General features: G+C 39.1%; 1 protein-coding gene across 1 annotated transcript in view; it reads right to left on the bottom strand.

Moving 5' to 3' along the window:
- Positions 1 to 22,951: 22,951 nt before the first annotated feature.
- Positions 22,952 to 27,951, bottom strand: part of ZNHIT6 (zinc finger HIT-type containing 6) — a 47,871-nt gene continuing 42,871 nt past the window's right edge. The window contains exons 9-10 of the mRNA XM_003784183.3: positions 27,473 to 27,597; positions 22,952 to 23,301 (exon numbers count right to left, since the gene is read on the bottom strand). Coding sequence (XP_003784231.1) covers positions 23,261 to 23,301; positions 27,473 to 27,597 — 166 coding nt within the window. The 3' untranslated portion in view covers positions 22,952 to 23,260. The remainder of the gene's footprint in view (positions 23,302 to 27,472; positions 27,598 to 27,951) is intronic.

The raw sequence follows: 27,951 nt of genomic DNA, 5'->3' as shown, positions 1-27,951 counted from the left end.
TAAGTACCAAAGTGACTAAATAACATATTAATCAATCAGTCAAGGGATCAATCACTAATCAGTGCTAGCTTCTGTAGGGGTGAGGAATTTATGGACAATTTATGGTACGATGTTAAGGAGGCAAGAAATTTGGCATGCATCAAGTGCCTACCATGTGGTATCTACTGTGTAATCTGCTATTCCTTACAATATCTCACAGTGATAATTCTCACAACAATCTAGGAGGTAGTCATTGTCTCCTTCAATGAATAGAGAGAATGCCCTCCCCCAGTCCCTGTCTGCTCAAGCACAGAATAGCATAAAAAAGCCTTGGATTAGGCTTTAAACGGAATTTGTATCCAGCCGCTGCCAAACTTTTGATATGAGTCTGGGCATGTTACTCAAATTTCTGTGTCTCAGTTATAAAATTGGGACAATAGGAGTCATTATTAAGCCGGGTGCGGTAGTTCCTGCCTATAATCCCAGCACTCTGGGAGGCTGAGGTAGCTCCTGCCTGTAATCCCAGCACTCTGGGAGGTTGAGGTGGCTCACGTCTTTTTTTTTTTTGAGACAGAGCCTCAAGCTGTCCCCCTGGGTAGAGTGCCGTGGCATTGCAGCTCACAGCAACCTCCAACTCCTGGGCTCAAGCGAGTCTCCTGCCTCTGCCTCCCAAGTAGCTGGGACCACAGGAGCCCGCCACAATGCCCGGCTTTTTTTTTTTTTTGGTTGCAGCCGTCATTGTTGTTTGGCGGGTCCGGGCTGGGGATTCAAACCCACCACCTTAGGTGTATGTGGCTGGTGCCTTAGCCAGTTGAGCTATAGGCGCCGAGCCTGGCTCACGTCTTTTTTTTTTTTTTTTTCCTGGCTTACGTCTTAATCCTAGCACTCTAGGAGGCTGAAGCAGGTGGATTGCCTGAGCTCAGGAGTTCAAGAGCAGCCTGAGCAAGAGTGATACCTTGTCTCTACTGAAAATAGAAAAACTAGCTGGGCATTTGGGTAGGCAACTATAGTCTCAGCTACTCGGGAGGCTGAGGCAAGAGGATCTCTTGAGCCCAGGAGTTTGAGGTTGCTGTGAGAGCAAGAGAGAGCATGAGACTATGTCTCAAAAACAAAAAACAAAACAAAAAAAGAGTAGTATCAATTTTATGTTTTATTATGAGGGTAAGGCCACAATGGCTTGTCCAGGGTAAACACTAGACAAAAGCTAGGTATTCTTATTCAGCTCTAATCCTTTTTTAATATGCAAACTCATCTCAGATCTCCCATCAGAATTGGGAGATCTCTTTTAACTGTGTACCCTTACATCATAGCAGGCATGCCAACTATTACATTCTTATGTGTGCCTGGTTATCAGTGTCTGGCACAGAAAAGATTCTCAATAAATAGTGATGGTTGGATGAATATCTCCCAGAATGAAATGACATGCTCATACAAGGTAGGAAGTATTGTGACTCTAGCTATAAGGCAGACAAAACACTTGGATATTATAGATAAAAATATCCTTTTATTTTATTTATTTATTTATTTATTTTGAGACAGAGCCTCAAGCTGTCCCCCTGGACAGAGTGCGCACAGCTCACAGCAACCTCCAACTCCTGGGCTCAAGCAAGTCTCCTGCCTCCGCCTCCCAAGTAGCTGGGACCACAGGTGCCCGCCACAACGCCTGGCTATTTTTTGGTTGCAGCCATCATTGTTGTTTGGTGAGCCCAGGCTGGATTCGACCCTGCCACCTTAGGTGTATGTGGCTGGTGCCTTAGCCACTTGAGCCACAGGTGCTGAGCCAAAAATATACTTTTAAATGCATAGCCAATTCAGGTAAATTAGAGAAACTTTCACCGGGACACACACACAGGGGACTGGAATCCCTCTAAAACTATCACTGAAGCAGAAGTCTATCTATCTCATTAGCTTTGAAACTTGGTTTTAAGGGTGTATGGAGAATAGGAGATAAGGCTAGTGCCTTCAAAAATAGGGAGTTGTAACTGAGACCTCTGCATAAAAGTGAGATTTGCAAAGGGTTATGTACTCAGTGAAATGGTAGACTAGGAAAAACAAACAAACAAACAAACACAAAATCCTGCCTATTTGCAATGAATAAAATCAAAGAAACCAGTCAGTCTTGGTCTGGATTCATAGGTGTTAAAATTACAGACCTCCCCTCACATAGGTTTAGAGTTTGAATCTATTCTACCTTCATGATTGGGGAAACCTTGGATGAAAAATTAGTTTAAATTGATCCTGGTTAGTAGAATCCCAGGGTACCTGGCAGAAGCAGGTCTTCTCTGGGGGGATAGCCAGCTAAGCCTCTTAGGAGTCTAACAAAGAAAGCCCCACTGAACATTAGATCACAATCTGAAATTACAAACCACACTAGGAAACAAACTATCATGAATGTGAGCCAGAAGAAACCACAATGAATAGAATTAGATCTTACATAACAGTTACCATGTGTAAATTGCTTTAAATGTTTAAAGAAGTAAAAATAATCAAAAGCATAAAAGAGAATCATAACATCTAAAAAGACCAGGCAGAATTACAAGTCAAATAGTACTTCTAGAAGTAAAAGTATATATAATAATTAGAAACACAGTAAGTGAGTAAAAAATAGAGTAGATACAGGTAAAGAGAGAATCGAGGAACTGGAAGATAAATCTGAAGAAATTACTCAAGATAATGCAAAAAGGGTGGGAGAAACAAATAAATGAGAAACATGAGATGTTACAGGGGCCAGAAAGAAAAAGAATGTGAGATAGGCAATATTTAAAGAAAATGGCTAAAATTTTTCCAGAATTACAGACAAGAAGCAGAACTAGTTTAATCTTTGAATCTAAAGCATCTAACAAGTCCTGATACATAGTAGATACCAATAAATGTTTGTTAAGTTGGATTGATACAAATGCTCTATTATTTACCTGTCCTTTTCTTCATACATTTATTTATTTTTAAAAATTTTAGAAATGCAGTGAGCAAAACAAAGTTCTTCATTTGAGCTTGTGTTCTAGATGAAGATAACAAAAAAAATGAATTTAAAATTTGCGATACTTTTGGGTTATAAAAAGTATTATGAAGGAAATGAAAGGGCTACTTAATAGCAATATTGGGAATAGGATTTCACTAAAGAAGTGAGACCTCAATGATGAGAAATCATGTGCAAATATTCTAAGTTTAGACACTATATGCAGCAAGTACAAAGGCAGGCCCTGAGTGAGAAATCACTTGTCATTTTTAAGGAAGAGAAAAGAGGCCAATGAGTCTGGAGCATAGTATGAGATGTAGTCTGAGAAGTGGGTGAGAGCAATGGGATTCTTTCTTTTTTTTTCTGAGAGCAGCAGGAACTCATTGGAGGGTTTTAGGCCCAGGAGTAATGCACCCTAGCTACTCTCTGGCTACTCAGTGGGGGCAAGAATGAAAGCCAGGAGACTTGTTAGTGATTTCTGTTGTCCAGGCAAGAGACAACAGCAGCTTGGACTAGGGTGTTAGCCATGGGTATGGAGAAAAGTGGAAGGATTTAGATATATCTGAGGAGTAGAAATAACATATTGAAGGGAGAATGAAGAGTAAAAAAAAGGAAGCAGGGATCAAGTATGATTCCTAGTTTTTTGGATCGGGCAACTAGGTAAATAGCGTTGCCATTTTCTAAGGTAGAAAGAGTAGAAGAATAACTGTTTGCGGGGGTGGGTGGGAATATGAATCAGCTCTGTTCTGGCATGTTAAGCTGAGGTGCCTATTAGATGCCCTAAAAGACAGCTAAATATGAGAATCTAGAGGACTTTAGGAAAATGAGCCCCAAGCCAAGGAATGCTTGAGGCTTGTGTTTCCTTCAAGATCTACCTATAGTATGTGCTTGCACAAGAGTACACATAAGGGCCTGGCCACTTCCACAGCTATAGACTCTGGGAAAAGGGTCAGTGTAGCTCCTGAATTCAGGATACCTTACCTGGCCCCCTGCCCAAACCAGAAGTGGATCCTGGGTTCTTCAGGACTGTCTAGCGGCTGTAGTTTTAAGCTAATGGGCTTTCTGAGGGATGCCAAAAGACTGAGTACAGAAAATGAGTCGGTGACAAACCCAGGCGGCTCTTGTGTGGGGAAGGGTGGAGAAGCCATCATGTAATCTGGCTCCCACCCACTCCCGCCCACCAGCTGAGAGCATTGTATCCTAGAGATCCAAGAGAGTAGAGTCAAGAATATGACACATCAGGAGGTACAATGGAAAAGGAGATCCCAGCATGAGGTAATAACTGAAAAATGCCATAGCCCATTACATAAGCGAAAGTGAAACCCGAGGAACGAATAAACAAAGGATATCAGATTGATATAAAAATACAAGAAGCTCACTCTGCGGTTGCTGACATACATCATTGTGGAAACAAAACCATGTCCAAGATGACTATGGTTAAACTTGGAACCACATGACAGGAGCTTTAGGAAGTTCCAAAAGAATAAAAAAATAACTTGAACAAAGTAGCATTCTTCCCCAGGCTTACTACTCTGAGGGAAGAACAAGCATCTCTCTGGAGAAGAGGGACCACATTTTGTGCTATGCTTGCTGAAATATGTTCTACTCTGCTAGCCATGGGACCAAACATTTACAACTTAGAATAAGAACTATTGTGAGTGTTTTCATATTGACTTTCACTCATTCTCTGTTTTCCTTAGTTATTCTCAAATGCACAGAAATCCTGTGTATTCATTCATTCCTCCATGCAGCCACTATTTATAGAGACCAACCCCATTGTCCTAGGTACTACAAGAACTGCAGTGAAGCAGAAAGATAAGGTCTCTGGCAGATGGGGCTGGAAAGAGTAAGCAGGGCTGGAATTTGGACTTACACCTTAGCTGAAAAGCAATAGAAAGCTATTCAAAGGTTTTGGGCAGGCAAGAAACATAATCAGATTATATTTTAGACACATTATGCAAACAGGTAGGTAAGAATGGACAGCAAGGGGCTAAGAACCATGAGAGGATTAGTGTGTTGTTGATGGAAAAGATACCATCCTCTGTGAAATAGTTTAAAGAGGTTATTTTGAGCCAAATTTGAAGACCATGACCTGGAGCTACACCCAAGAAGACTTGAGCAAGTGGACTCGTAGTGGTGGGGTTACACTTTGGTTTTATACATTTAAGGAGACAGGAATTACAAGTGAGGTATATGTCAATACGTGGAAAACATAATTGGTTTGGCCCCAAAAGGTTGGACATCTGGAAGGAGGGGAGCTTACAGGTTATAGGTGAGTTTAAAGATTTTTTAGCTGACAATTGGCTGAAAGAAGTATCTTTGTCTAAAAGATGAGGAATCAGGGAAAAGGAATGCTTAATGTAAAGACTCTATTAATCAGAGACAAAGTACCAGACAAACTCAAGTGGTTTCTTAAGTATAGTGAGCACCTGAAGGTAGGTTTTGCATAGTCTTAGAACTGTCAATGAGTCACAAAGGACATCTCTAAGAAGGAGAAGGGTCATGATTAGGCATGTCTGATCTTTCTCATGGCTAGCAACTCAGTTTTAGGGATCTACTTGGCCAAGAAGGTTCTAGTCAGTCAGTTGCTGAGATGGGGGAGGCTTAAGATTTTATTTTAGTTCACAGTAGTAGCTAGATGAGAAAATATGGCAGTCTGGATGAGTTTGGTGGCCAAAGAGGTAAAAAGATGAAGAAAGAATAAAGAGAGATTTTGGAGGTAGCACGAGCAAGGAGGGGCTGGGAAAATGGTGGTGGGATAGGCAAGGAAAGCTCTGATATTTCTGTCATGAGTGACGAAGTGAATGGTAGGAGGCCAGGAGGACCTGGCAAGAGGGCAAGTGGAGAAAAGACGGGTTAGCTTTGACTCACATTGAGCACATCTGCAATTCTCAGGCCAAGTGAAGTGTTCCCATAGCAGTTCAGGAGAGAGATTCAGGAGGTGGAGTGCCAGGGGGCACAAAGTTAAAGAATCGTAAGACATTCCCCAAAGAGAGAGTACAGATCGAACAGACAGAGATATTGATATTACATATTTTAAACGAAGGAACCCTAGAATATTCTGCCTCAAAAACTAATTTCTGTGTTCTTTGGAGCCTTACATCAATTCTTTTCCTCTATTATAGTTTTCTATATTCTTCAACAACTAGTCTCTCCAATTAAGAACTTTGACAATATTCCTTCTGGGGCACTCATTGTTTCGTCCAGCTCTTAAAAAGATCTCCAATGAGCTCTATTCATTTCCATTTTGTTTGGAGGGGGAGGTCTTCCTCATCATAACCATATCCCACCTTTTGTTTAAGAGCATACAGTTTTCCAGGGCCACTGGACCCAGAGCAGCACAGGCTATGGGGTGGGGATGAAGGAATGGTGGGTTTTGCCCTTAAAGATCACCCAGCCTTAACTAAGTCCTTCCCTTCTCCTTGGTCCTGATGGCAGATTTGAGGACTTTGCTCCCTTCGCATCACCTTCTCTGTTCCCACTTGCTTCTTTCCTGCCTTTTCCTTACCCCAGGGTAGGTTATCCAGTCACTGGATATGGAGAGACTACATTTAGCAGATCCTCTGAGGCTCTGTTTCGGTTTCCATCTTTAGTGCTCTTAGGTATCAGGAAGAAAGTGGATGGGAAAGAAATACACCAGGAGCTTATTAATAGGCTGATCTAGAACTCTGCCACACTTTCAAATGGCAGGTCACCACCTAAGGACAAATGATACGAGGATCAACCAAGTATTAAGTTCCAGCATTCTTAATACTGCCAGGAGTTCTTCAAAAGGCTAGAAATGTGGGGCAAAAGATCTGACACCCAAGCTGTTGAAAATCTCAGAGTTTTGGTATATATATGTACAATTTAAAAATATAAAAAATTTGCAAAAATCTATTCTCCAGTCCAACCCTTCCTATTAATCAAAGGAATTGCTGAGTTTCATGGCCCAGTCTGTGATCCGAGGTCTGACCATTGCTGCCCATGAGGGCCTCAAAGAATTCCTCCCTGAGCTTCCAGACTTCCTTGGCTGGCGACTTGTTCCTCTTGGGACAGCTTTTGCCTGAGCTGAGCTGAGCTGAGCTGAGCTGAGCGGGGCCTGGCCCCCAGCTGTGCAGAGCCCTCTCTCCGGTAAGAGGAAACGCTTTCAGCTTAGTCGGTTAACACAAACATTCAAAAGCAAACATTCAAAAGCCACAGATCATGTTCGCATAAATAAAATAGGATTGAGAAAAGCTTTCCCCCAAGAAACCAAAGGGGTGTTTAAAAAACTGCCCAAGCTTTCCAAGTAGGGAGGTAGCAAAGCCACAGCAATTCCAAAGGTTTGTGTGCTTGGTGGAGCTGGGTGGCTGCAGCCACAGGCCTTTGAAGGGGAAATGCCATCCTTGGTACAGGCAGTTGGCCAGCCCCTGAGTCCTGAAAGTACCAGAGAGAAGCGGAAAGCAGTAAAGATGAAGGGGGAGCAGTTTGAAAGTGAAAAGGGGGAAGAAGGGACCAAGCAGATAAACAAGGAGACTTCCCATGTGGGGTCCCTGCCCCACACCAAAGAGCCACTGGACAGCCCCTGACATGGAGCTGGGGCCTGGTGAGTCCTGGGTGGTGGCATAGCCCAGAGTGACTCAGGCTGCGAGGAGGGGTGTGCTTTGTCCCTAAGGGATGGAGAGGGGTGGTGGTGTCTGGGCTGGGAGATGCCTTTGCTTTGAAAGCTTCAGAGGAAATGAACTTTACAAGGTGCCTCCCTGTCTCCCAGAGTTATTAAAAGAAAGGAGGGAGCAGAGAAGAAATGGAAAAATGGTAATACCTCAGGAAGGGCCGTGTGATCCGACTGGAGGAAATGGGAGGCAGATTAAGCTGACGAATGTATGACCACTCCTAAGGGAGGAAGGACTCTGAATGGAACCTTGTGCAAACGGAAAAAAAAAAGAAACCCAGCAAATTCAACAACAGCTGACACGACCCAGGAGAAAACACACACATAGCCCTTTGAACATGTAGAGATGAGTGACTACAGAGGGCCTCAAAACCTTTAAGTAAACAAAGTAACTGTAGTTGGTGCTCTTGTCTCGGCAGGGCAGCATTGAATGCCAAAGGGACAGGAGAGGGAGAGTTGGTGCATATCATTGGGTCACCAGAGGTATTAACTGGGAGCCTCTGGGGGTTACTGCAGTTTGGGCTCATAGATAGATATCTAGGTATGGGCGGTTCTTTAATTGATGAAAAAGAAAGTACTTGATGTAAAAATTAAAAAAAGAGAGAAAGGCCAGGTGTTTTCCTGCATGTTAAAAAACTGTGATTTGAATTTAAAAAACCTTCCTGCCTAACAATAATCCTTAGATCAGGCAAGGCCACCTTGCCCAACTCTGGCAAGCCCAGCCAGTGTTTGAAAGCACAATCCTTGGAAACTTGTGCCTGCCCAGACACATGTACCCAGCAAGTTCTTGACATTAAAAAAGCCATATTCAGGTGGAATGAAAAATCACAGTGGTTGGGGAAAAAACACATTGAGAAACAACTCATCTACTGCTTCATTTCTCTCTGTTCCTAAGTCCTTTAATCTCCCCAAACTCCTTCAGACCGCGAGTCTGTAAGGACTTTGATTCAGCCTCTGGAGCGAACACTCACAGGGAGCAGCATCTTAATGGAAAGGATAGCGCCTTGCCCTCCAGACAGCTCTGTGGTAGCCCATTGGTGAAGGAAACATCTCCAGCTGGTTTCTGCTTTCTCCTTCATCAAAGCTGCTCTCTGAACCTCCCATAGCCCTTCCACTCCAACATGGAAAGCCCTAGGAGGGTTGGGATTTTTCTTCACCAAATTAGAGTATCCCCACTGAAGTACTGCATGACAGAAATTGCCCAAATCAAAATATATGTGGTCATGATGGACAGCTCTAGCCTTCATAGGCTAATTTTATTTTCATTTTTTCCAATCCTTCTGAGTATCAATAGATTTACCAAATTATATTCACAGTATATTGTTTGTTATATGCTAAGTGTTTTGTACATTATCTTGTGTAATTTTTATAACAAGCCTATGAGATGGGTACTGTGTTGTTTTCTTGGTTTACACATTGACTGCCATACTAGAAAAAAAATTTTGTTTTCCTTGGAGCCATCATTTTATTCTACTAGGTCAAGATAGGTCAGGAGATAATGTGAGTTACATGTTTCATGAGGGCCTGGGCTCAAAGCTAGCTAGCATAAGTTAAATACAACTCACATGGCAGTTAATGTGTTAACTGAGGCTCAGAGAGGCTGGACAGGTTTTGAGAGGATATATAACTAATAATCATAGAGTCAGGATTTGAACTCAGTTCTGTTTAACTCCCTTTAACCAGTATACTGGCTCAGTTCCCAGGGCCAAAAGTAAATCTTTTTCTCTAGCAGAGAGAGATTGGTAATAAATTCTATGTTGAGTTACATCTTTGACTAGCATAATTTAATCTTGTATCTGTGATACTGGCCAGCAAAGGTGCTGCCTGAACAAAGTCAGAACATTGCATTCAAAAAGTTGGATAATTTCCTAAATATCTCTTGATCTCTCATTGGTCCACATTAACCTTACTTCTGTCTGTATCAATGTCTTGACTGCTAGGTTCCCTAAGTTTGTTTTCTTCTTTCATTACATTTTTGTGTGTCTTAAAATCACTTAAGATTGTAGGGAAGCCCCCAAACTCTACCACTGCCAGATTTAATAAATTGGCTAATGGGATCAAGATCAAAAAAACCAAACCAAACCCAAACAAAACTAAACCAAATCCCAACAGAATGGAATGACAGAACAAAATGAGTAAGAATAAATTAGGATTAGCAATTAGGAATAGCTATTTGAGTTAATCAGCTGATCGATGTGATGAAGGTAAAAAAGATGGATGCTGCCACTCAATGGTCAACCATGGGATATGGTGATGTCAGGCTTCCTTCATGGAAACAGAAGGTCCAGAACAACAGGCAGATAGCTCTAATTTTATTTACACTTTAAGTATATTAAGTCCTGCTCTAGCTACAAAGCTTTAATAAGCACAAGGGCATTTGAATATTAAATAAAAGAAGAATGATGAGAAAATAATGAAAGTGATTAAAAACTACAGTCAATGAAAATAGACTTGTGTATGTGTGTAGTGAAACGTGGAGGGAGCAGAGTAACTGTCTTGAAACATTTCAAAGTGGGGAGTGACTTCAGCAGGAAGATCTGAAACCAAAATGTAAAGTACTCTCAAGGGGCTGACTTTGGCTCATATAGGGGAGACTTTTCTAACTATCAGAACTGCCAAAATGGAATGTACTCCCTCAAATGATGGTAAGTTTCCTATCCTTGGAGCTATTTAAGTAGAGTCTGGATGACCACTTGTGCGAGATGCTTTGGAGAGAATTTTGACTTTGAAGATGAGTAAGGATGGGGAGGTGACTTTATGATCCCTAAGGTCTCCACATTTAACATCTCTCACCCTTCATTCACCAATTGGGCAATCCCTAACAGAGCCATTTCCCTCCACATGTCAACATCCCTTTCAGTAAAAGAATTACATCCTACCTGTGAAATCACAAGTTTGATGTGAAAATACTAGTAATATTTTTCTAGGATTTATAATATTTATTAAAATAAAAAATTTTCATGAAGCACCTAACAATCACCTTGCTTACCCTCTGAGGCACACTGACAGTCCTTGGACCAGGTTACATGTATGGGTCTTCTAATTCTAAGGTTCTCTGGTTCTACAGATTTCAATCATATAACTTCAATCATATCACCTGGCAAACTACGTTGTTGTTGCAAATGAGAGAAAACCCTCTACAATGACTAAAAATGAAAGCAAAATATCATTACTAGGATCTACTTTTCAGTTCTGCTTAGAAGCTGATTCTCAGGCTAGCACCCCCTATGGCACCAAAAATGATTATGCCAGTTCTAAAGCTCACATCCTGACATAAGCCCAACAAGGAAAAAAAGGTTCTAGCATTCTTAGCAAAAACCCAGAAGCTCACTTTAGTGTGGATTTACATGCCCATTCTTGAATCAATTACTATGAACCAATTATTTCATCTTACCAAGATAAGATGAAGAGGGGGACATCAATCCAATGAAACACTATGGTTGAGAATGACGGGACATGGTTCCCTAAGGAAATTTGAGTATCAGATAGAAGGACTAAGCAATGTTGGACAGTCCAGCCTCAGGCTGACATCAGCCTACACCTTCCAAATATATAATAGTCACATTCCTTCCCCCAAAGGAGATATCTGATTACTCAAGCTAGATCCAAGTCCAGTATTTCATGTCAATGTGTGAACCATATCAAGTGAGTCTTCATGGTTCAGTGACATGTGGGTAAATAATTTCAACTGTGCCCTATATATGATGAAAGAGAAAAGAGAACTGCAACAAAAATTCTTAATTGCCAAAGAGGAGAATGAGAAACATCTAGTAGCCATCAGTCCTTATACATATTACAGTCTTTTTGGACATAAATAACAAAGACTTGCTATTTTACAGTGAACTGAAGGTCTGGGGCAGTCTCAGTTTCACTCTCCAAGAGGATCTCCCTTGCCTGCCTCTTCAGAGGATTGTGTGGCTTTAGGAGCCCACTGCTTATTGGGGTGAATGGCGTTGTATATATGATGGGGGATGGGACTTGGAAAATTTAGGGATTAGGCAATCATGCAGTATTGTTGTCAGAGTTGGGAGGCTTTCTGTCATAGAAATCCTTTATACCTTTAGTTGGCTCCCATCTATGTGGTTCTGGTATATGTTTCAACTTGACTAGGCCACAGGGTGCCCAGATATTTGGTTAAGCATTATTGTTGGGTTTTTCTGAGACTATTTTTGGATGAGATTAACATTTAAATTGGAAGACTGAGTAAACAGATTGCCCAGCCTAATATGGGTGGAACTCATCCAATCAGTGGAAGGCCTGTATAGAATAATAAAAATGTTGGCCATTTTGCCTTCCTTCTTCACAGCCTTCAAACAGGGGACTGTTCTGCTGCCTTTCTGGTTCTGACTGATAACATTGGCTCTTGTAGGTCTGCAGCTTGGTAATAAACCGTGATCCTGGGTCCCTAACTGGGGACCATGATCCTGGGCCCCTTTTCATGCTCCCTAACTGTACAAGCCAATTCCTCATAATAAATCTCTTTTTCTCCATATAATGCATCCTCTTGGCTCTGTTTATGTGGAGAACCCTGACTGGTCAATTTCATGGGTAATAGAAGTTAGAAATCTAGTTCATTCATAGTTATTTTTAGAATATAGGTTTGGGGCAATTAATGACGCCATATTAACCTCTGTTTGGGGAAAACACAGAGCAATGACCTGGGGAGGAGAGGAATCCTATGGAGGAAGGCTGCACATCAGCTATGTCTTTCCAGAGGCCTGGAGGTTCCTTCTGCCAAGCTGGAAGGGTGTAAAAAGAGGACTACAAAAGAGACTGGGGGAAGTCACATTAACCCAGGCCCCCATCTTCCCTTATTATACCTTTCCATTTTCCCTCTTTCTATTGAAACCAATTTAACCTTACAGAAGGAACGTGGCTTTTCCATGAAGTCAAAGATCCAGATTACTGTTCTCAGTTGACTTGGATTGCAGGTCATAGGCAGAAAGTGTTTTCCAGAATAAAAGTCTATTTAGTTCCTTCCCAGTTTTCAAAGGCTTCAGTTGCAAAGTAAATCAGTCTCTTTCTTGAAAGATTTACAAAGTCTTCAACCTATAACAAATATGTTCCTGCAGCCTGAACTTTTTGTCCAAGTCCCTTAATACTGCAGTCTAGGAGGTACCAATATATATTACATAATAGAACAACCAACTATCACACTACTGCCAAGTATAAATTGCCAATGGCCAAGTTCTGCAAATATGATGTAAAGAGTGCTATGTACAACAGTCCAGAAAATGTTCTTTTATTTACTTATTTTTGAGATCGAGCCTCAAGCTATCCCCCTGGGTAGAGTGCTGTGGCATCACAGCTCACAGCAGCCTCCAACTCCTGGGCTCAAGCGAGTCTCCTGCCTTAGCCTCCTAAGTAGCTGGGACCACAGGCACCCGCCACAATGCCTGGCTATTTTTTGGTTGCAGGCATCATTGTTGTTTTGGTGGGCCCAGGCTGGATTCGAATCCAGAACATTTTCTTAAAGGGATAGTTATGATTATATTCCTTTTACAGATCAATTTAATTCTTACTAATAATATAGCCTAGGATATAGAAGTTCTCTTGATCTGGCCAATTCTATAATCTAGAAGCTGTCACTTGCCACACCTAACTTCCTAGTTTTAAATTCTGATACAGTTGACAAAAACCAAAACCAAATAATCAAAAAACCAACTTACCCAAATTGGAGGGAAAAAAGAGAAATACATTGTCTAATTAACTAAACACTCTATAGGGATAGATGGCTTGGCTTAATCCACACCCATTACCTTCCAGAGCTGTCACAGACTTAGGCTGACTCCCCTCACACTAGTAAAAATAAGCTAACCCACTCTTAGCTTTACATCTTTATAGCAGAGCACAGTCTGTGCCCTCACTGTTCTCCACATTTTTGTGGTTCCCTCAGATTCCATCAGCTCAGGTTACCTGTATAGTTTTGAACCAAACACATTTCACAGACAGGAGTGGGATACTCTGATCAGTTTAGGCTGATGAAAATCCCCGTAGGAGCTGGAGTTAGGCTCAAAAGTATCCAACCTAGATGGATGAGAACAAGGGGAAGGAACTCAAGGTATCATTACCAGAAAGAACGGGGAGGCATGTTGGGTAACAAATGCTTTTTACCACATCCTTTATTATGATTTAGATTTTGTATCATCACTTGGCCTACCCTTTATAGATTCAATACCACTCTCTGGAGCAGTGATTTTCAACTGGTATGCTGTGAAAATTTTAAAGATCATTAATTAAATTATTTTCAGAAGAAGTTCAAAGCACAGTAAGTATATTCTTTTTTTTTTTTTAAATCAACATAATTTGAGCATGCCATGGAAGTTTAACTATAGGTTCAAGTGTGCTGGGAGATAAAAAAGTTAAAAAACACTGCTCTGGAGAAATGCTAAATAGAATTATAAGAGATTACACATATTATAAAGTTCTTTTTAGCCTGGGGCACTGGCTCACACCTGTAATCTAGCACTCTGGGAGCTGAGGTAGGTGGATTGCCTGAGCTCAGAAGTTTGAGACCAGCCTGAGCAAGACCAAGACCCAGTTTTTAAAAATAGCTGGGAGTTGTGGCAGGCACCGATAACCCCAATTACTTGGGAGGCTGAGGCAAGAGAATAATTTGAGCCCAACAATTTGAGGTTGCTGTGAGCTATGACATCACGGCATTCTACTGAGGGTGACAAAGTAAGACACTGTCTAAAAAAAAAAGTTCTTTTGGGTGGGTTAACTTACAGGATTTTAAATAAAGTACTTCTTTATTTTTTTTTTTGAGACAGTCTTAAGCTGTCATCCTGGGTAGAGAGCTGTGGTATCACAGCTCACGGCAACCTCAAACTCTTGGGCTCAAGCAATTCTCTTGCCTCAGCCTCCCAAGTAGCTGGGACTACAGATGCCCACCACAACGCCTCGCTATTTTTTTGGGTGCTGTTGTTGCAGTTGTCATTGTTGTTTTAGCTGGCCTGGGCCAGGTTTGAACCCACCAGCCTCAGTGTATGTGGCCAGTGCCCTACCCACTGAGTACGGGCATTGCCAATAAAGTACTTCTTGATTGCATAAAGGAGCAGAGAATTAACTTGTTTTCCCTTTCATTTCTAAGGAGCATACACACTGGTCAGGGGAAAGGAGAATTTGCTTAAAAAAAAAAAAAAAGCCAAACCTCACAACTGCTCTCCTTGCCACCTAGGAAAATGAGGGAAAAAAACACCTGGACCATTTTCTCTCGTCAGCTGTTCACACACAGGTTAGCCACAAACAGTAGCTTCCTTCTTACAGAGTCCATTACCTGAAAGCCTGGACGCCTGCTCCCACTCGGCTCTCCTCACCACCTCAGGTTTTCCATTTCCAATGCTTAGAAGTTTTGTTTGTGAAGGTCCAAATATGGCAGAAACAAATTACAGGCTTCCAAACTGCACTAGCTCCAGAGGCCAAGGAAGTTGGCTGAACAACCGACCAATCTTTCCAGAGAAAGTTCTGAAGCAGAGAACTTGAAAACAACACCTTCAATCTGTTAGGAACATGGAAAAAGTTGCTGTCTCTTTTAGGTTGGCAAAAACCCTAAACGCACAGCATCACAGCATCTGGTTAACCAACCACTGATACTTCAAAACACAGAGTTTGGATTCTACTGTTTTTCTTTAGGAACAAAGAGCAGCACAGTCAATGGTAGGACCACAGAGCTCCAGGAAAATAAGTTATTGGGCTTCAGGGACTGTCTTTGCACCACAGATTTATACCATATGGACTTAAACTAGAATCAACTGTTCAAGGAGCCAAAAGATATCATGATACTAAAAGGTGGGATAGGACAATGTCTTCTCACAGTAAAAATAACCCAGAGTCCTTAACAGAAACCTGGGAGAAGCAAAGTTTTCTTAATAACCTTGAAATAAAAAGTGAAACCATTATTTAATGGTTCCCTACCTAAGGGCGATAGGGAACTTTCCTTAAAAAAGAAAAAAACCAAACCCATGGCTCAGCTTACTTCTCCTTGGTTGTAGAGTTCAGAGTACGAACACTTGCTTCCACCCTGTGAAATTAAGACTCACATTTTTCAAGGCCTTTCAGTTATCTGCTCTGGTCTTTTCATGGATTTTCTCCAGCCATCCCATTTCTAATTCTGAAGCCATTCCCAAAATTTCCAACAGCTCCTGAAATTATACTCCTCTCATGTGGTTACCCTAACTCCCAGCTACAGCCTGTCCTTCCAAGTCTGTCCTGTACAGAGGCAACGCCTCACATCTATAGTCGGATTTACCAGCATGCCAAGCACGCATTCCTCCCACAGCTCAACATATCCATGTGTCATTAATAGATGTCACTGCATTCTTCTTTCTTTTCCACACAGACCTTCTCACTGGGAAGTCCTGAATAGCCATGATAGTTGAGGTCTGCTGCAATATCTTGGAACAGTGCTCAATTCAGCAGTGTATAATTCACAATGGACAATTAAATAGAACTGATGCTAATAACTTAGAACCCACTGAAAGAAACTAGCTTAGCATTAGCAGTTGGTTTCAAACTACTTGAAGTGACTGGAGTTTTGATGCCCAAACCAAGGAAATACATGAGTAACATGAATAAAAGACTCAGGACAGGAGCTAATCATGCTAGAAGAAATAGCCTGCTGTCCATCAAAGCTGCTAAGAAGTTTCACAAAGTCCGAGGTTAAAAATTATAACTACAACAATTTGTTAGTGGATACCAAATATAAAAAAGATATAAACTATAACACTGATAAGCTAACATGGCGGGTAGAAGTATTGAGTTTTTGTACGCAATTAAAGTTATTATCAACTAAAATAGGTTGCTGTAACTACAAGATATTTTATGTGAGCTTCATGGTAATCACAAAGGAAAAAAACTTTGAGTAAATATAGGAAAGACTAAGAGAAAGTAATCAAAATATACTACCAAAGAAAGTCATCAAGTCACAAAGACAGCAAAAAGGAAGGAAGACATCACCAGTCAGAAAATAATTAAAATGGCAAAATATTAAGTTCTTACCTATCAATAATTACTTTAGACAGAAATGGATTAAATTCTCCAATCAAAAGACAGAGTGGCTGAATAATAAAACAAGATCCAACTGTAGTAGAACCTCTCTGTAAGTTGACCTCCCAAGAGACTGTAATGAACTGGTCAACAAATTGAGGTGGGTAACATGAAGAACCAGGCCTCCTGGCTCAGCGCCTATAACTCAACAGCTAGGGCGCAAAACGTCAGCCACATACATGGGAGCTGGCGGGTACAAATCCAGCCTGGGCCTGCCAAACAGCAATAACACCATCAACCAAAAAACAACCCGGCATTGTGGCGGGCACCTATAGTCCCAGCTACTCGGGAGGCTGAGGTAAGAGAATCACTTAAGCCCAAGAGTTTGAGGTTGCTGTGAGCTGTGATGCCACAGCACTTTACCAAGGGTGACATAGTGAGACTTTGTCTCAAAAAAAAAAAAGAACAAGGCCTCCTGTACTGTTATGTGGTGCATGTTTGCTCTATGAAAATGAGGTCAGCTTACGTGGATGGTCAACTATAGAGGTTCTACTGTAAATGCTGCTTACAAGAGACTTTAGCTTTAAAGATACACAGAGGCTGAAAGTGAAGGGACGGGAAATAACATTCCATGCAAATGGTAACCAAAAGGGAACAGAGGTCATCATAATTATATGAGACAAAATAAATTTTAAGTCAAAATCTGTCACAAGAGACAAAGAAAGTCATTTATACAGGGTGTCCATAAAGTTTGCATGCAATTTAAAACAGATAACTTTATGGACAGAGTGGCTGAATGATAAAACAAGACAATTTTATCAAAATTATAAATGAAAGAGAATACACGACAACTGATACCATGGAAATAAAAAGGTTCATATGAAAATAATTATGAACAATTGTAAATTATGGATACCCTGTATAATAATAAAGGTGTCAAGTTATCAAGAAAATACAACAACTGTAAGTATTTCTACTTGTAACATTAAAGTACCTAATTATATAAAGCAAATATTAACAGAAATGAAAAGAGAAATAAAGAACAAGTACAACAATAATAGGATACTTTTAACAGCCCACTCTCAACAACGGATAGATCATCCAGACAGATAATCAGGAAGAAAACCACAGACATGAACAGCACTGTGGACCTAACAGACGTGCACAGAACATTCAGTCCAACAGCAGCAGCACACATATTCTTCTCCAGAGCATACGAAATATTCTCTAGGATAAATCATATGTTTGGTCACAAAGCAAGTTTCAACAAATTCAAGAAGACTAAAATCATATTAAGTATCTTTTCTAACTTTAATGGTGTGGAACTAGAAGTCAGTTAAAAGGATGAAAATCAGAAAATTCACAAATATATGTAAATTAAACAACATTGCTGAGACAGTGGGTCAAAGAAGAAATCAAAAGGGGAAACAAGAAATATCTTGAGAAAAAGGAAAATGTAAACACAACATACCAATATTTATGAGATGCAGGAAAATCAGTTCTAAGAAAAAACTTTATTGTGATTAACATCTACACTTTTTTTTTTTTTTTTTTTTGAGACAGAGTCTCACTATGTGGCTGTCCTCAGTAGACTGGTGTGGCGTCACACCTCACAGCAACCTCAGACTCCTGGGCTTAAGCGATTCTCTTGCCTCAGCCTCCCAAGTAGGTGGGACTACAGGCGCCTGCCACAGCACCTGGCTATTTTTGTTGCTGTTGTTGTTGCAGTTGTCATTGTTTGGCAGGCCAGGGCTGGGTTTGAACCCTCCAGCTCTGGTGTATGTGGCTGGCACCCTAGCGGCTGAGCTACAGGTGCTGAGCCTGATTAACACCTACAGTTAAGAAAAAGATCTCAAACAACTTAACTTTACACCTTGGGGGACTAGAAAAAGAACAAAATCAGCCTAAAGTTAGCAGATGGAAGGAAATAATAAGGATTAGAGCAGAAATAAAGCAGAAAACAGAAGAGAAAAAAAAATCAAAAAAGCTAAGTTGTTTTTATTTTTTATTTTTTGATAAGACAAACACACTGACAAAGCTTTAGTTAGACTAACCAAGAATAAAAGAGGACTCAAAAATTATAAATGAAAGAGAATACATGACAACTAATACCACGGAAATAAAAAGGTTCATATGAAAATAATTATGAACAATTGTAAAACTTAGAATAGATAAATTTCTAGAAACTTAACCCATTGAGACTGAATCATGAAAAAATAGAAAATATAAACAGACCTTTGCGAGTTAAAGAGACTGAAACAATAATCAAAAACTTTCCAACAAAGAAAATCCCAGGACCAGATGGCTTCACAGGATAATTCTACCAAACACTTACAGAATTAATGCCAATTCTTCTACAACTCTTCCAAAAAAACCAAAGAGGGAAACACTTCCAAGCTTATTTTACAAGAAGGATATTATGCTGATAGCAAAGCTAGCTAAGAACACTAAAAGAAAATTAAAGGCCAACATCCCTGTTGAGCTTCTATGCAGAAATTCTCAATAAAATACTAGTAAAGTGACTTTAACAGCACATTAAAAGGATCACACACCATTATCAAGGGGGATTTAGCCCTGGAATGCAAGGACAGTGCAACATGAACAAAGCAATGAATGTGATGCACCACATTAACAAAATGAAGGATAAAATCATACAGTCATCTCATAAGTGCAGAAAAAGCACCTGATAAAATTTAATATGCTTTCATGATAAAAACTGTCAACAAATTAAGTATACAATAAACATGTCTCCACACAATTAAGGCCATATGTGATAAGCCTAAAGGTAACATCATACTCAACAGTGGAAAGCTGAAATCTGCTTTCAGAAGGAAGCAAGACAAGGGTGCCCACTCTCACCAATTCTGCTCAACATAACAACTTGGGAAAAAAATAAAAATGTATTCAAATCAGAAAGGAAGAAGTAAAAAAGTACCCCCAAAGACTCCACCCCAAAACTATTAAAATTAAGATCAATTAAACTATTAAAATTAAAATCAATTCAGGAAAGTTACAAGATACAAAATCAACATACAAAAATTAGTTGTTTCTATACACTAAAAATAAACTATTTGAAAAAGAAATAATTCATATATAATAGCATTGAAAACAGTAAAATACTTAGAATTAATATTTTTAAAATTACCATCCTACCCAAAGGAAGCTACAGATTCAATGCAATCCCTTTCAAAATTCCAGTTGCATTTTACACAGAAATAGAAAAAACAACTCTAAAATTCATATAGAACCACAAAAGATCCCAAATAGTCTAAACAATCTAGAGAAAAATGCACAAAGGTGGAAGCATCACACTTCTTGATTTCAAACTATATTAAAAAGCTATAGTAATCAAAACAGCATTGTATTCTATAAAAACAAACACACATCAATAGAACAGAATGTAGCTGAGAAATAAACCCACACATACATGGACAACTATCTTTAACAAGGCTACTGAGACACAATAAGGAAAGGACAGTTTCTTCACTAATTACTGCTGGGAAAACTAGATATCCACATTCAGAAGAATGAAATTGGTCCTTTGTGCTGTTTTGTGTTATGGAAGAAAAGGGAAAAGAAGACAGAGCAAGTAGGCAAGCTATAAAATAGGCTAGGACCAAGTTATGGATGACACCAAGTATCAGGCTAAGGAGTTTTAGCACTTCACTCAGCAAGAAAATGAAACTGGAAACAGAGAAATGTAGTAGCTTGTCAAAGGCGAAAGAAAGAATAGAGAAGGGGCCAGCCTTCAATCAACAGAGACACAATGGGCTGGGAGTTTATGCCCTTTTATGTTACCGTAACAGAGCAATTGAGTGTGGTTATTTTGTACAGAGAGGCTTACTTGGCTCACAATTCTGGTGGCTTGAAGGTTCAAATTTGGGCAGCTGGATCTGGTGGGGGTCTCATGCTGCTTCTACTTATGGCAGAAAGCAAAAGGGGAACAGGAGTGTGCAAAGACATCACATGACAAGACAGAGAAAATCAAGGACTCCAGACTATCCAGGAAACGAATGCATTCCCATGAGAGCAAGAATTCATTCACCCTAGTGGGGAAGTATTAATCTCTTCATGCAAGATCTGCCCCCATGACCCAAACATCTCTCATTAGGCCCCTCTTCCCCAGACTGCCACACTGAGTTTTGGTAGGGGCAAAACACATCCAAACCGCTAGCATATGATTACATAAAAGAAGATCAGCACCTTTATGTAAAATTTAGCAATATGAAATCAGGTACAACACGATGTAATATGAGTTCAATAATAGCCAATCAGATACAAAACACATTATGCGTCAACCCACTTAAACAAAATACATAAAGGAAATGGTTGGCATTATAGTTATGTGTTTAACATTTTTATTTTGCCTCATGAAACCTGAATCCCACTACTTGCTACAGGAAAACAAACTGGCTCAGCTACAGTTTGGAATCCTAAATATTCATTATAGTCACTCTCTTAAAAGAATTGGTTTACTCATCAGAATTTGTTAAGAATCCAAAATGGAGAGGTCCTCTAAAAGGAAACTGGGCCTTAATGCTACAGACTTCTAGGGCTCTCAGTGAATTATTCCAATCTCACCTCCTCCACGCCTTTGACATGGGTATTCACTAAAACACATGTTTACTATAAATCCTGTGAGTATAAACGTGCACATTAATCAAATGAGCTGATGGTTATATTTAGGTTATACTTTGTTACATTCTTTCTTGGGAAGTAGCCTAAAACTGAAAAATCTAATAGAATTCTAGAAAATAAAGATGGCAAAGATGCATTAGATCATGTAGATTTTTTTTTCTTTCTTTTTTCTCCTGGGCAGGGATAAGTACAGGATAAATGGTTTGGTTTTAGTCTCATTTTCAATTTAAATTCCAGGAGGGATGGAACTCAACACTTTTCTTGGAAATAAGACTACATCATAACAGATTTCACTGTGAGGAAATTCCTCTTCATTCTAATATTCAGATCACATGTACTTTTTGGGTGCTTTCCACTTTTCCCAATAACAATTCCATGACATCTTTGACTCAATTCATTGTCTTTCTTTCCTGTTTTAAGAGACACTTCACTGGTAGATTAAAACTGAATTTCCTGAAACTCCATTTAGTTGCTTCTCTACTACTGTAAACAAGATAATTCTATACTAATTCTTCCCCATAACAGAGAAGATTCCTGAAGTTGCTTTTGGATGTGCAGTGTATGTGCACATATAATGTATTCAGAGGGTGCCAAAACAAAGTATGCACAATTTAAGAAAGAAAAACCTGTGTTAAAATTGGAACAGTCAATATATACTGATAATAAAGATGAATACAGGTTATGTTTGAGCACCTCTTGTAATTACAGAAGTCAGATATGACTTCAGTAATACAATTTTAATTGATTTTTCCGTTTTTGATATAGGTATACATATTTTTGGCACCCTATGTAATGTGTGTAAGCTTTTTCTTTTATTCCAACTTGTAGGGCCTTATTTTCTATGTCTCACATTTCTTACTCGTACTTTCATGCCAACAAGTTTTTTGGCATCAGTGTTTTTGGATTTTCTTCTCCAATTTCTACCTGAAGTTATATTTACTTATATCTACAAGTTTCTCTTATGCTTATCATCTGAATCTCTTTTCGTATTTTCTAATCTTTCTAATTTCTTAACTGATGTCTCTGTTTTCTTTTTGTTCTAAAACTTATTGCAATTGCACACTAAAAATAATTTCATTAATATCCAGTTTTATCATTGTTTTTAACCATTAAATACACACATGCAATATGGATGTAATAATTTTTTACTCTTTTATATTGCACTTTCATGATATAAATCCTAATATAATTAAGAAACTTTACTATATGAGATCATAATGTATACAGAGCTGCCATAAAGTATAAATTAAGCCACGTATACACACGAATACATACATATACGTGTCAATAACACACTGAAGAGTTTCAAGATTTTTGTTCTTTAGTTATTGCTAGACATATCAAAACACAGTATAAAACTGGTCATCACACATCCCCGTGTGGTAATGATAAAAATGGACTGGGAATGTGATGAAAGGCACAGGATTCATAAGACGTCATTTACTGTATGGTAAAGTAGATCCAAATTCCTTAGACTGAAGGTTCAAACAATGTGCAGTCACTGATTTTCTGAGCTGAATATAAGAAAACAGTTGCTAATAATATTTATTCACCCTCCCAGTACAAGATGTTGTACTGGGAACTTCCCAAGTATCAAAGTTGTCTCAAAAGGGGTAAGTTACATATAAACCTCAAAGCCAAGAATGGGCAACTGATGAAAGATGAGTTCTCCTGTGGCTTGACAGTACACTGCATGGCCTCTCTGTTTAGTGAGGTCTGCTACACAGAATGCCAACTTTGTGGTTGACACAGGTGATCCTCAGGTTTGGCCTTACCTCAAAATGACAAAGTTGGCAGCCTACGGAATGAAGCACAGTGAAAGCCAGGGCCTAGGAAGCACTCCACCAGAGTTCCTAACATGAGTAAGGGGCCTTTGTCTTACAAAAGTCAATTAATTCAACAGCCTATAAAATACATTTTTTACAAGTTTAGATTGTTTAATTACTTTTTAGACAAATAAAGCATTCCAACCACCTGTTGACAATACCCTCATCATCCAACAAGCCATCAATGGTACAGTCATTTGCGACTGTCTGGAAACTTTTACTTTCTTCCAGAAAAAGTGCTCAATTTTCATCGCCAAGGTTCTTGGTAGATTCACTTTTCACTAGAAAAATAAAAAAGTAAACATATAGTCAAGTGTTTACACTGTTTCTGTTTTCCCCTCTTTTCTTCTCTGATGCATAGCAACGGCACTGCTCACAGGGACAGACAAACTGTATCATGTCCCAGGCAGCTGAGATATACAATTCCAGCCACAATAAATAAAGAAATGATGTCTGAAAGCAGCAATTATATTTAGTGAGATAACTCTGTGGAAGACTTGAGAATGGTCACTTCAGTGTGGTTATGAACCCATACTCATGCCACTGAATATCAGGTCACTTATTATCACACAGGCTACCCACATTTGCTTGGGATAAATTTTTCCAAGATTTTTAAAAAAAAAAAATTGAGGCTCAGTCTAGTTCAGTTAATATGGGCTAAAGGAAGACTAGGTAACTGCCATTTCCTTCCTTGAATAGGAAAGAAGACTCAGAGTAGAAATGGAGTTCCTTTGATGCTCCTGCGTTGCTTAGAGAGAGCAATACTACTTACTATTCCCTTGCTAAACTGAGAGTCCCTTGAGTACAGAAACTGGACCTTTCCTCCTCCTATCTATCTCCACAGTGTAATGCATATTTGCTAAGAGTAAGTACTCAATTTATTTTACTTATTGTAAAGCTCAAAGGAACTAATAGATAATAACACTTTGATTATTATTGATAATTATTATTGTTCAAATATAGGTTAAATATAGGTTAATTTGCTTGAGGCTTATAAGAGGTTATTAAGTATGAAGTGTCTAATTTCCTTAGTTTGAAAGTTGGTATCTCTAATGTTTCACTTGGACACTTTTTTTTTTTTTTGGTGAAGGTACAGCCTCATTCTTTCAAATGCATTATTTTGGCTTGTGATTATCCTTCAAATTTTTTTACAGCAATTTTTGTGAAATCATGGGTAAGTAAAAAAATCGTGTATTTTTTAATCTGAGTTCCATTATAGAACCACACAGTGCAGACAGCTCAAAATATCTCAAAGTGTCTGGGAAGGATGCGGTGAATGCATGAACATGATGCTTGAGAATTTCCATTCTGGTGACTTCAATCTTAAAAATGAATGCGACCTGAGACTAAGCTGGATTATGATGAGCTGAAAGCTAAACTGGAAAAGAATCCATCTCAACCTACGTTGTGAATCAGCAGCAAGATGACTATTTCAACAGAATTGGATCATTTTGAAAAAAATCAGCAAGGTAAAGAAGTTGGATAGGTAGGTTCCATATGAATTAAACAAGTGTCAGAGTAGAAATCTCGACACTTTTCTTTGTTATCATAATACAAAGGCAAACCATTTCTACACCATCTTGTTTTATGTGATAAAAAAATGGATTCTTTTTGACGATTGCAAACTCTGGTTGGATAAAGATGAGGTGCCTAAACATAGTCCAAAACCAAATATTCATCAAAAAAAGCTGATAGTGTCTGTCTGGTGGTCCAGTGCCAATATTGTGCACTACAGCTTCATAAAACCTGCTCAATCCATTAAGCAGATGTCTACTGCAACCCAGTGGATGAAATGATAGGAATGCTTGCAATTAAGCAGCCAAGAATGGTCAACAGAGACAGGCCAATCCTCCTGCAAGACAACATTGTCGCACAAACAACGCTGCTCAAATTACAGAAGTTAGCCTTAGAAAACTGTCTGTCATCCACCATATTCACTAAACCTTGCACCAACTGACTACCACTTCTTTCAGGCTTTTGATCACTTCTTGCAAGGAAAAATATTCAACTCTCAAAAAGCTGTGGAAAATTGCCTCTCACGAATTCCTTGCCAGTTGCTCTTCAGGCTTCTTCACTACTGGCACACACAAGTTACTGTTAAGATGGCAAAACTAGATTAGGCACATACGATGACTAATTATACTGCTTCTTGTTTTAGATACAGCAGACTAAACTTTTGTTTTGAAATTGGACATTTCAGATTTAATGACCTAATAGTTATCTCCATTAGGTAGATAAGGACAATAAAGTTCAGAGAGACAGAGTGAATGCTCAAGTTCCCACAGCTTATAAAAGCTGATGCTAGAACCATAAACCTGGACCCTCTGCCTCATATTCCAGCTGGCAAGTTCACTAGGGTTTGCTAACATACCTAGATTTCACACTGTCCCAGCAACCAAAATGGCTGAGTCCTTTTATAAGTAAGGCACTGAAATAAGTTCCACCCAAGATACAGACCCCCATCCTTGTGAAATTTTATTAACTCTAGCAGAATCCTTCAAGGGCACCATGACAAAGCTGTTTTCTCCTCCAGCTTCCTCTGCACTGCAGGCAAATTCTATTGTAGCATGTATTGTACAGTAAGGTTCACATGTGTGTTCTTGTGCCTGAGATTCCTCTCCTTCCTCTAGTCTCCTGAGCAAAGGGAAGGGAAGAAAAGAGAGTAAGGAGGAATGAGGAAAGGAAAGCAAGGAAGAGTGGATGAAAAGATTTACTGTCCCATCAAGAGACTGATATATGAGTAGCTGCTATGTCAGCTATTTTCACTAATTCAAGTAACTGTTTTGGGTTGAATTCCTTCTATAAAGACAGGCATCTTCCAACCTTGACTAAGAATATCAGAGAAATATATTTGGCTGTTATTTTTAAATAAATGGGGCTTTATAGCAGTGTAGGGAACACTTTCCCCTTTCTTTGCCTACTGAAGGTACCTAGTTTTCTTCTTTGAATAGGGATCCATTCTTTTCCTTAGACTGAAATGCAGCTTGCATTCAACAAATCATTTAAATAAATATGCTCATCCACATATGACTAATAAGAGTCTGTGAAGCAAGTTATACCATTCTGAGCACCTGCCAAGAGCTTCATCTCTAATCAATCTTAACTCCTTACCCTTTCACAGTCAACTACTTTTTATTCCTTAAAAAAAAAAAAAAAAAAAAAAAAGCAAAGCAAAAAATCTTGTCTATTGCTGATTAATAAAAGCAGACTTTTGAAAAAATAAATTATGGCAATCTTCAATCATAATAAACATTACAACAACCACCAAGTGTGGAAACTACTGAATCTCAGCCCAGAAACACATTTACCCCCAAACTAGAAAAGAGACACCTTGTACTGGACTCAGGAGCAAAAGCCAACTTTTTTGCCTCTGAAGATGGAATTTTAAAAGCTTTCCAAAGCAAATGCCCCGCTCTTGTCTAATTCCCCCCTCCTCGTCAAAGGCCTACCCTGCAGAATGTCCCGTGCTGTGAGAACGTACAAAGCAGCCATCAGCACGTGCTCACAGAAAGAAATCCGTGAACAGGAGGTCCTGGCATTATTTTGAAAGTGTGTGTCCTTATAATATGACAGCACTGGTACAGTTCTTAAAATCTTGTCTTATCCTCTTCAGTTCTTTGCTGAAGCAGGTCTAAATAATCCTCTGTACTAAAAGCATGAGCCCTGTGTTCCTGTAAATAAGTCAAATACCACATACCAACCAAAAATGTAGCAAATTTTACTTAATAAAGTTCCAAGTAAACTGCCAAAGTAGTCTCTTCTTACTGCTTCATTACAGGACGCCTTTCCTGCACGTGCATTCCTAAGCAAGGTGAAGCAGAGCTGTGTGCTTGTTTATCTACACAGCCAGTGGTGGCTCTCGCTGGTAACCCACATTACTAAACAGCTTTCCCTGAAACCAACGTTAGAGCAATGTGTGAACTGAAGAGAAATGTAAGGTATTACTAGCTTTAAAAAAGTGAAAATGGACATTTGAAACTAAAATTCCTATTTTAAAAAAACAAAATCAAATATTTTCAAACAGTGAAAAACACCAAGTCAAGAACAAGAACAGGATTTAAAAGCTCATAATTTATTATTAGAAACTTCATGCTTGCTAATTAAAACCTAGTCTTAAGTTCTGGCAGTGACAAAGTTTTGGCCATTTTGAAAAAAAAAAAATGCACTGTATTAATTTTCCCACAGAAAGAAATAGACAAAAATACCCAGAATCCCACATGAAAAAGTAGGATTTTATAGCCATTTAATTTGATTGTTTTATAAGCTTACAAGCTCTCAAACAGAGTAGAAGCAGCAGCTCATTTGGTTCTTGACATTAACTGTAGCTATAGGTAATTCTGCCAGCATGTAAATATAGCAGGAAAACATGTACATAATGAATTAGAGTCATGACATTTTGCTTCACTTTCTCTAGAGTTGCTCTAAGCATTGTAGGAAGAAATTTACACTTACCTTGGGGAAGAACTTTCAAGTCATTACTAGACCCTTTCAAGACCACATGTAATGTTGGGTACTCAATGATTACTTTGTTCCTCAAATTGTCTAGGAGACTTTTATCAGGATCTAGTTCATAATATCTTGTTAACAAAAAAGCAAAACAAAGAAAATACAAAAACAGTCAATATTCAAAATTACTCTTAAGTAAAAAAAAATGTGAGTCCCTGACATTAAAAATGATTTTAAGGTGACAGTATTTCAGTAGTTATTTCCTTGCAATAAGTTTAATACCTAAAAAAACAGGTAAGAGATAGTCCCTTCAAAACTAAATCAAAAGTATATAAAATATTTTGATATTAAGAGAGCTCTAGAACAAGTTACCAGTTTTCATATCAAGTAAGAAATAGTTAAACTTTTTTTTTAACTTTTTAAATAGTTTTATTGGGATGTGCATCACCCATTTACAAAGTCTAGTTTGAATGCTTTCTCTTATT

This window comes from Otolemur garnettii, unplaced genomic scaffold (genome assembly GCF_000181295.1).
Source record: "Otolemur garnettii isolate 467f Iridium unplaced genomic scaffold, OtoGar3 scaffold00010, whole genome shotgun sequence".
Taxonomy (NCBI): domain Eukaryota; kingdom Metazoa; phylum Chordata; class Mammalia; order Primates; family Galagidae; genus Otolemur; species Otolemur garnettii.
Note: the sequence above shows the minus strand (reverse complement) of the source record. Positions and strands in the feature narration are given on the sequence as shown.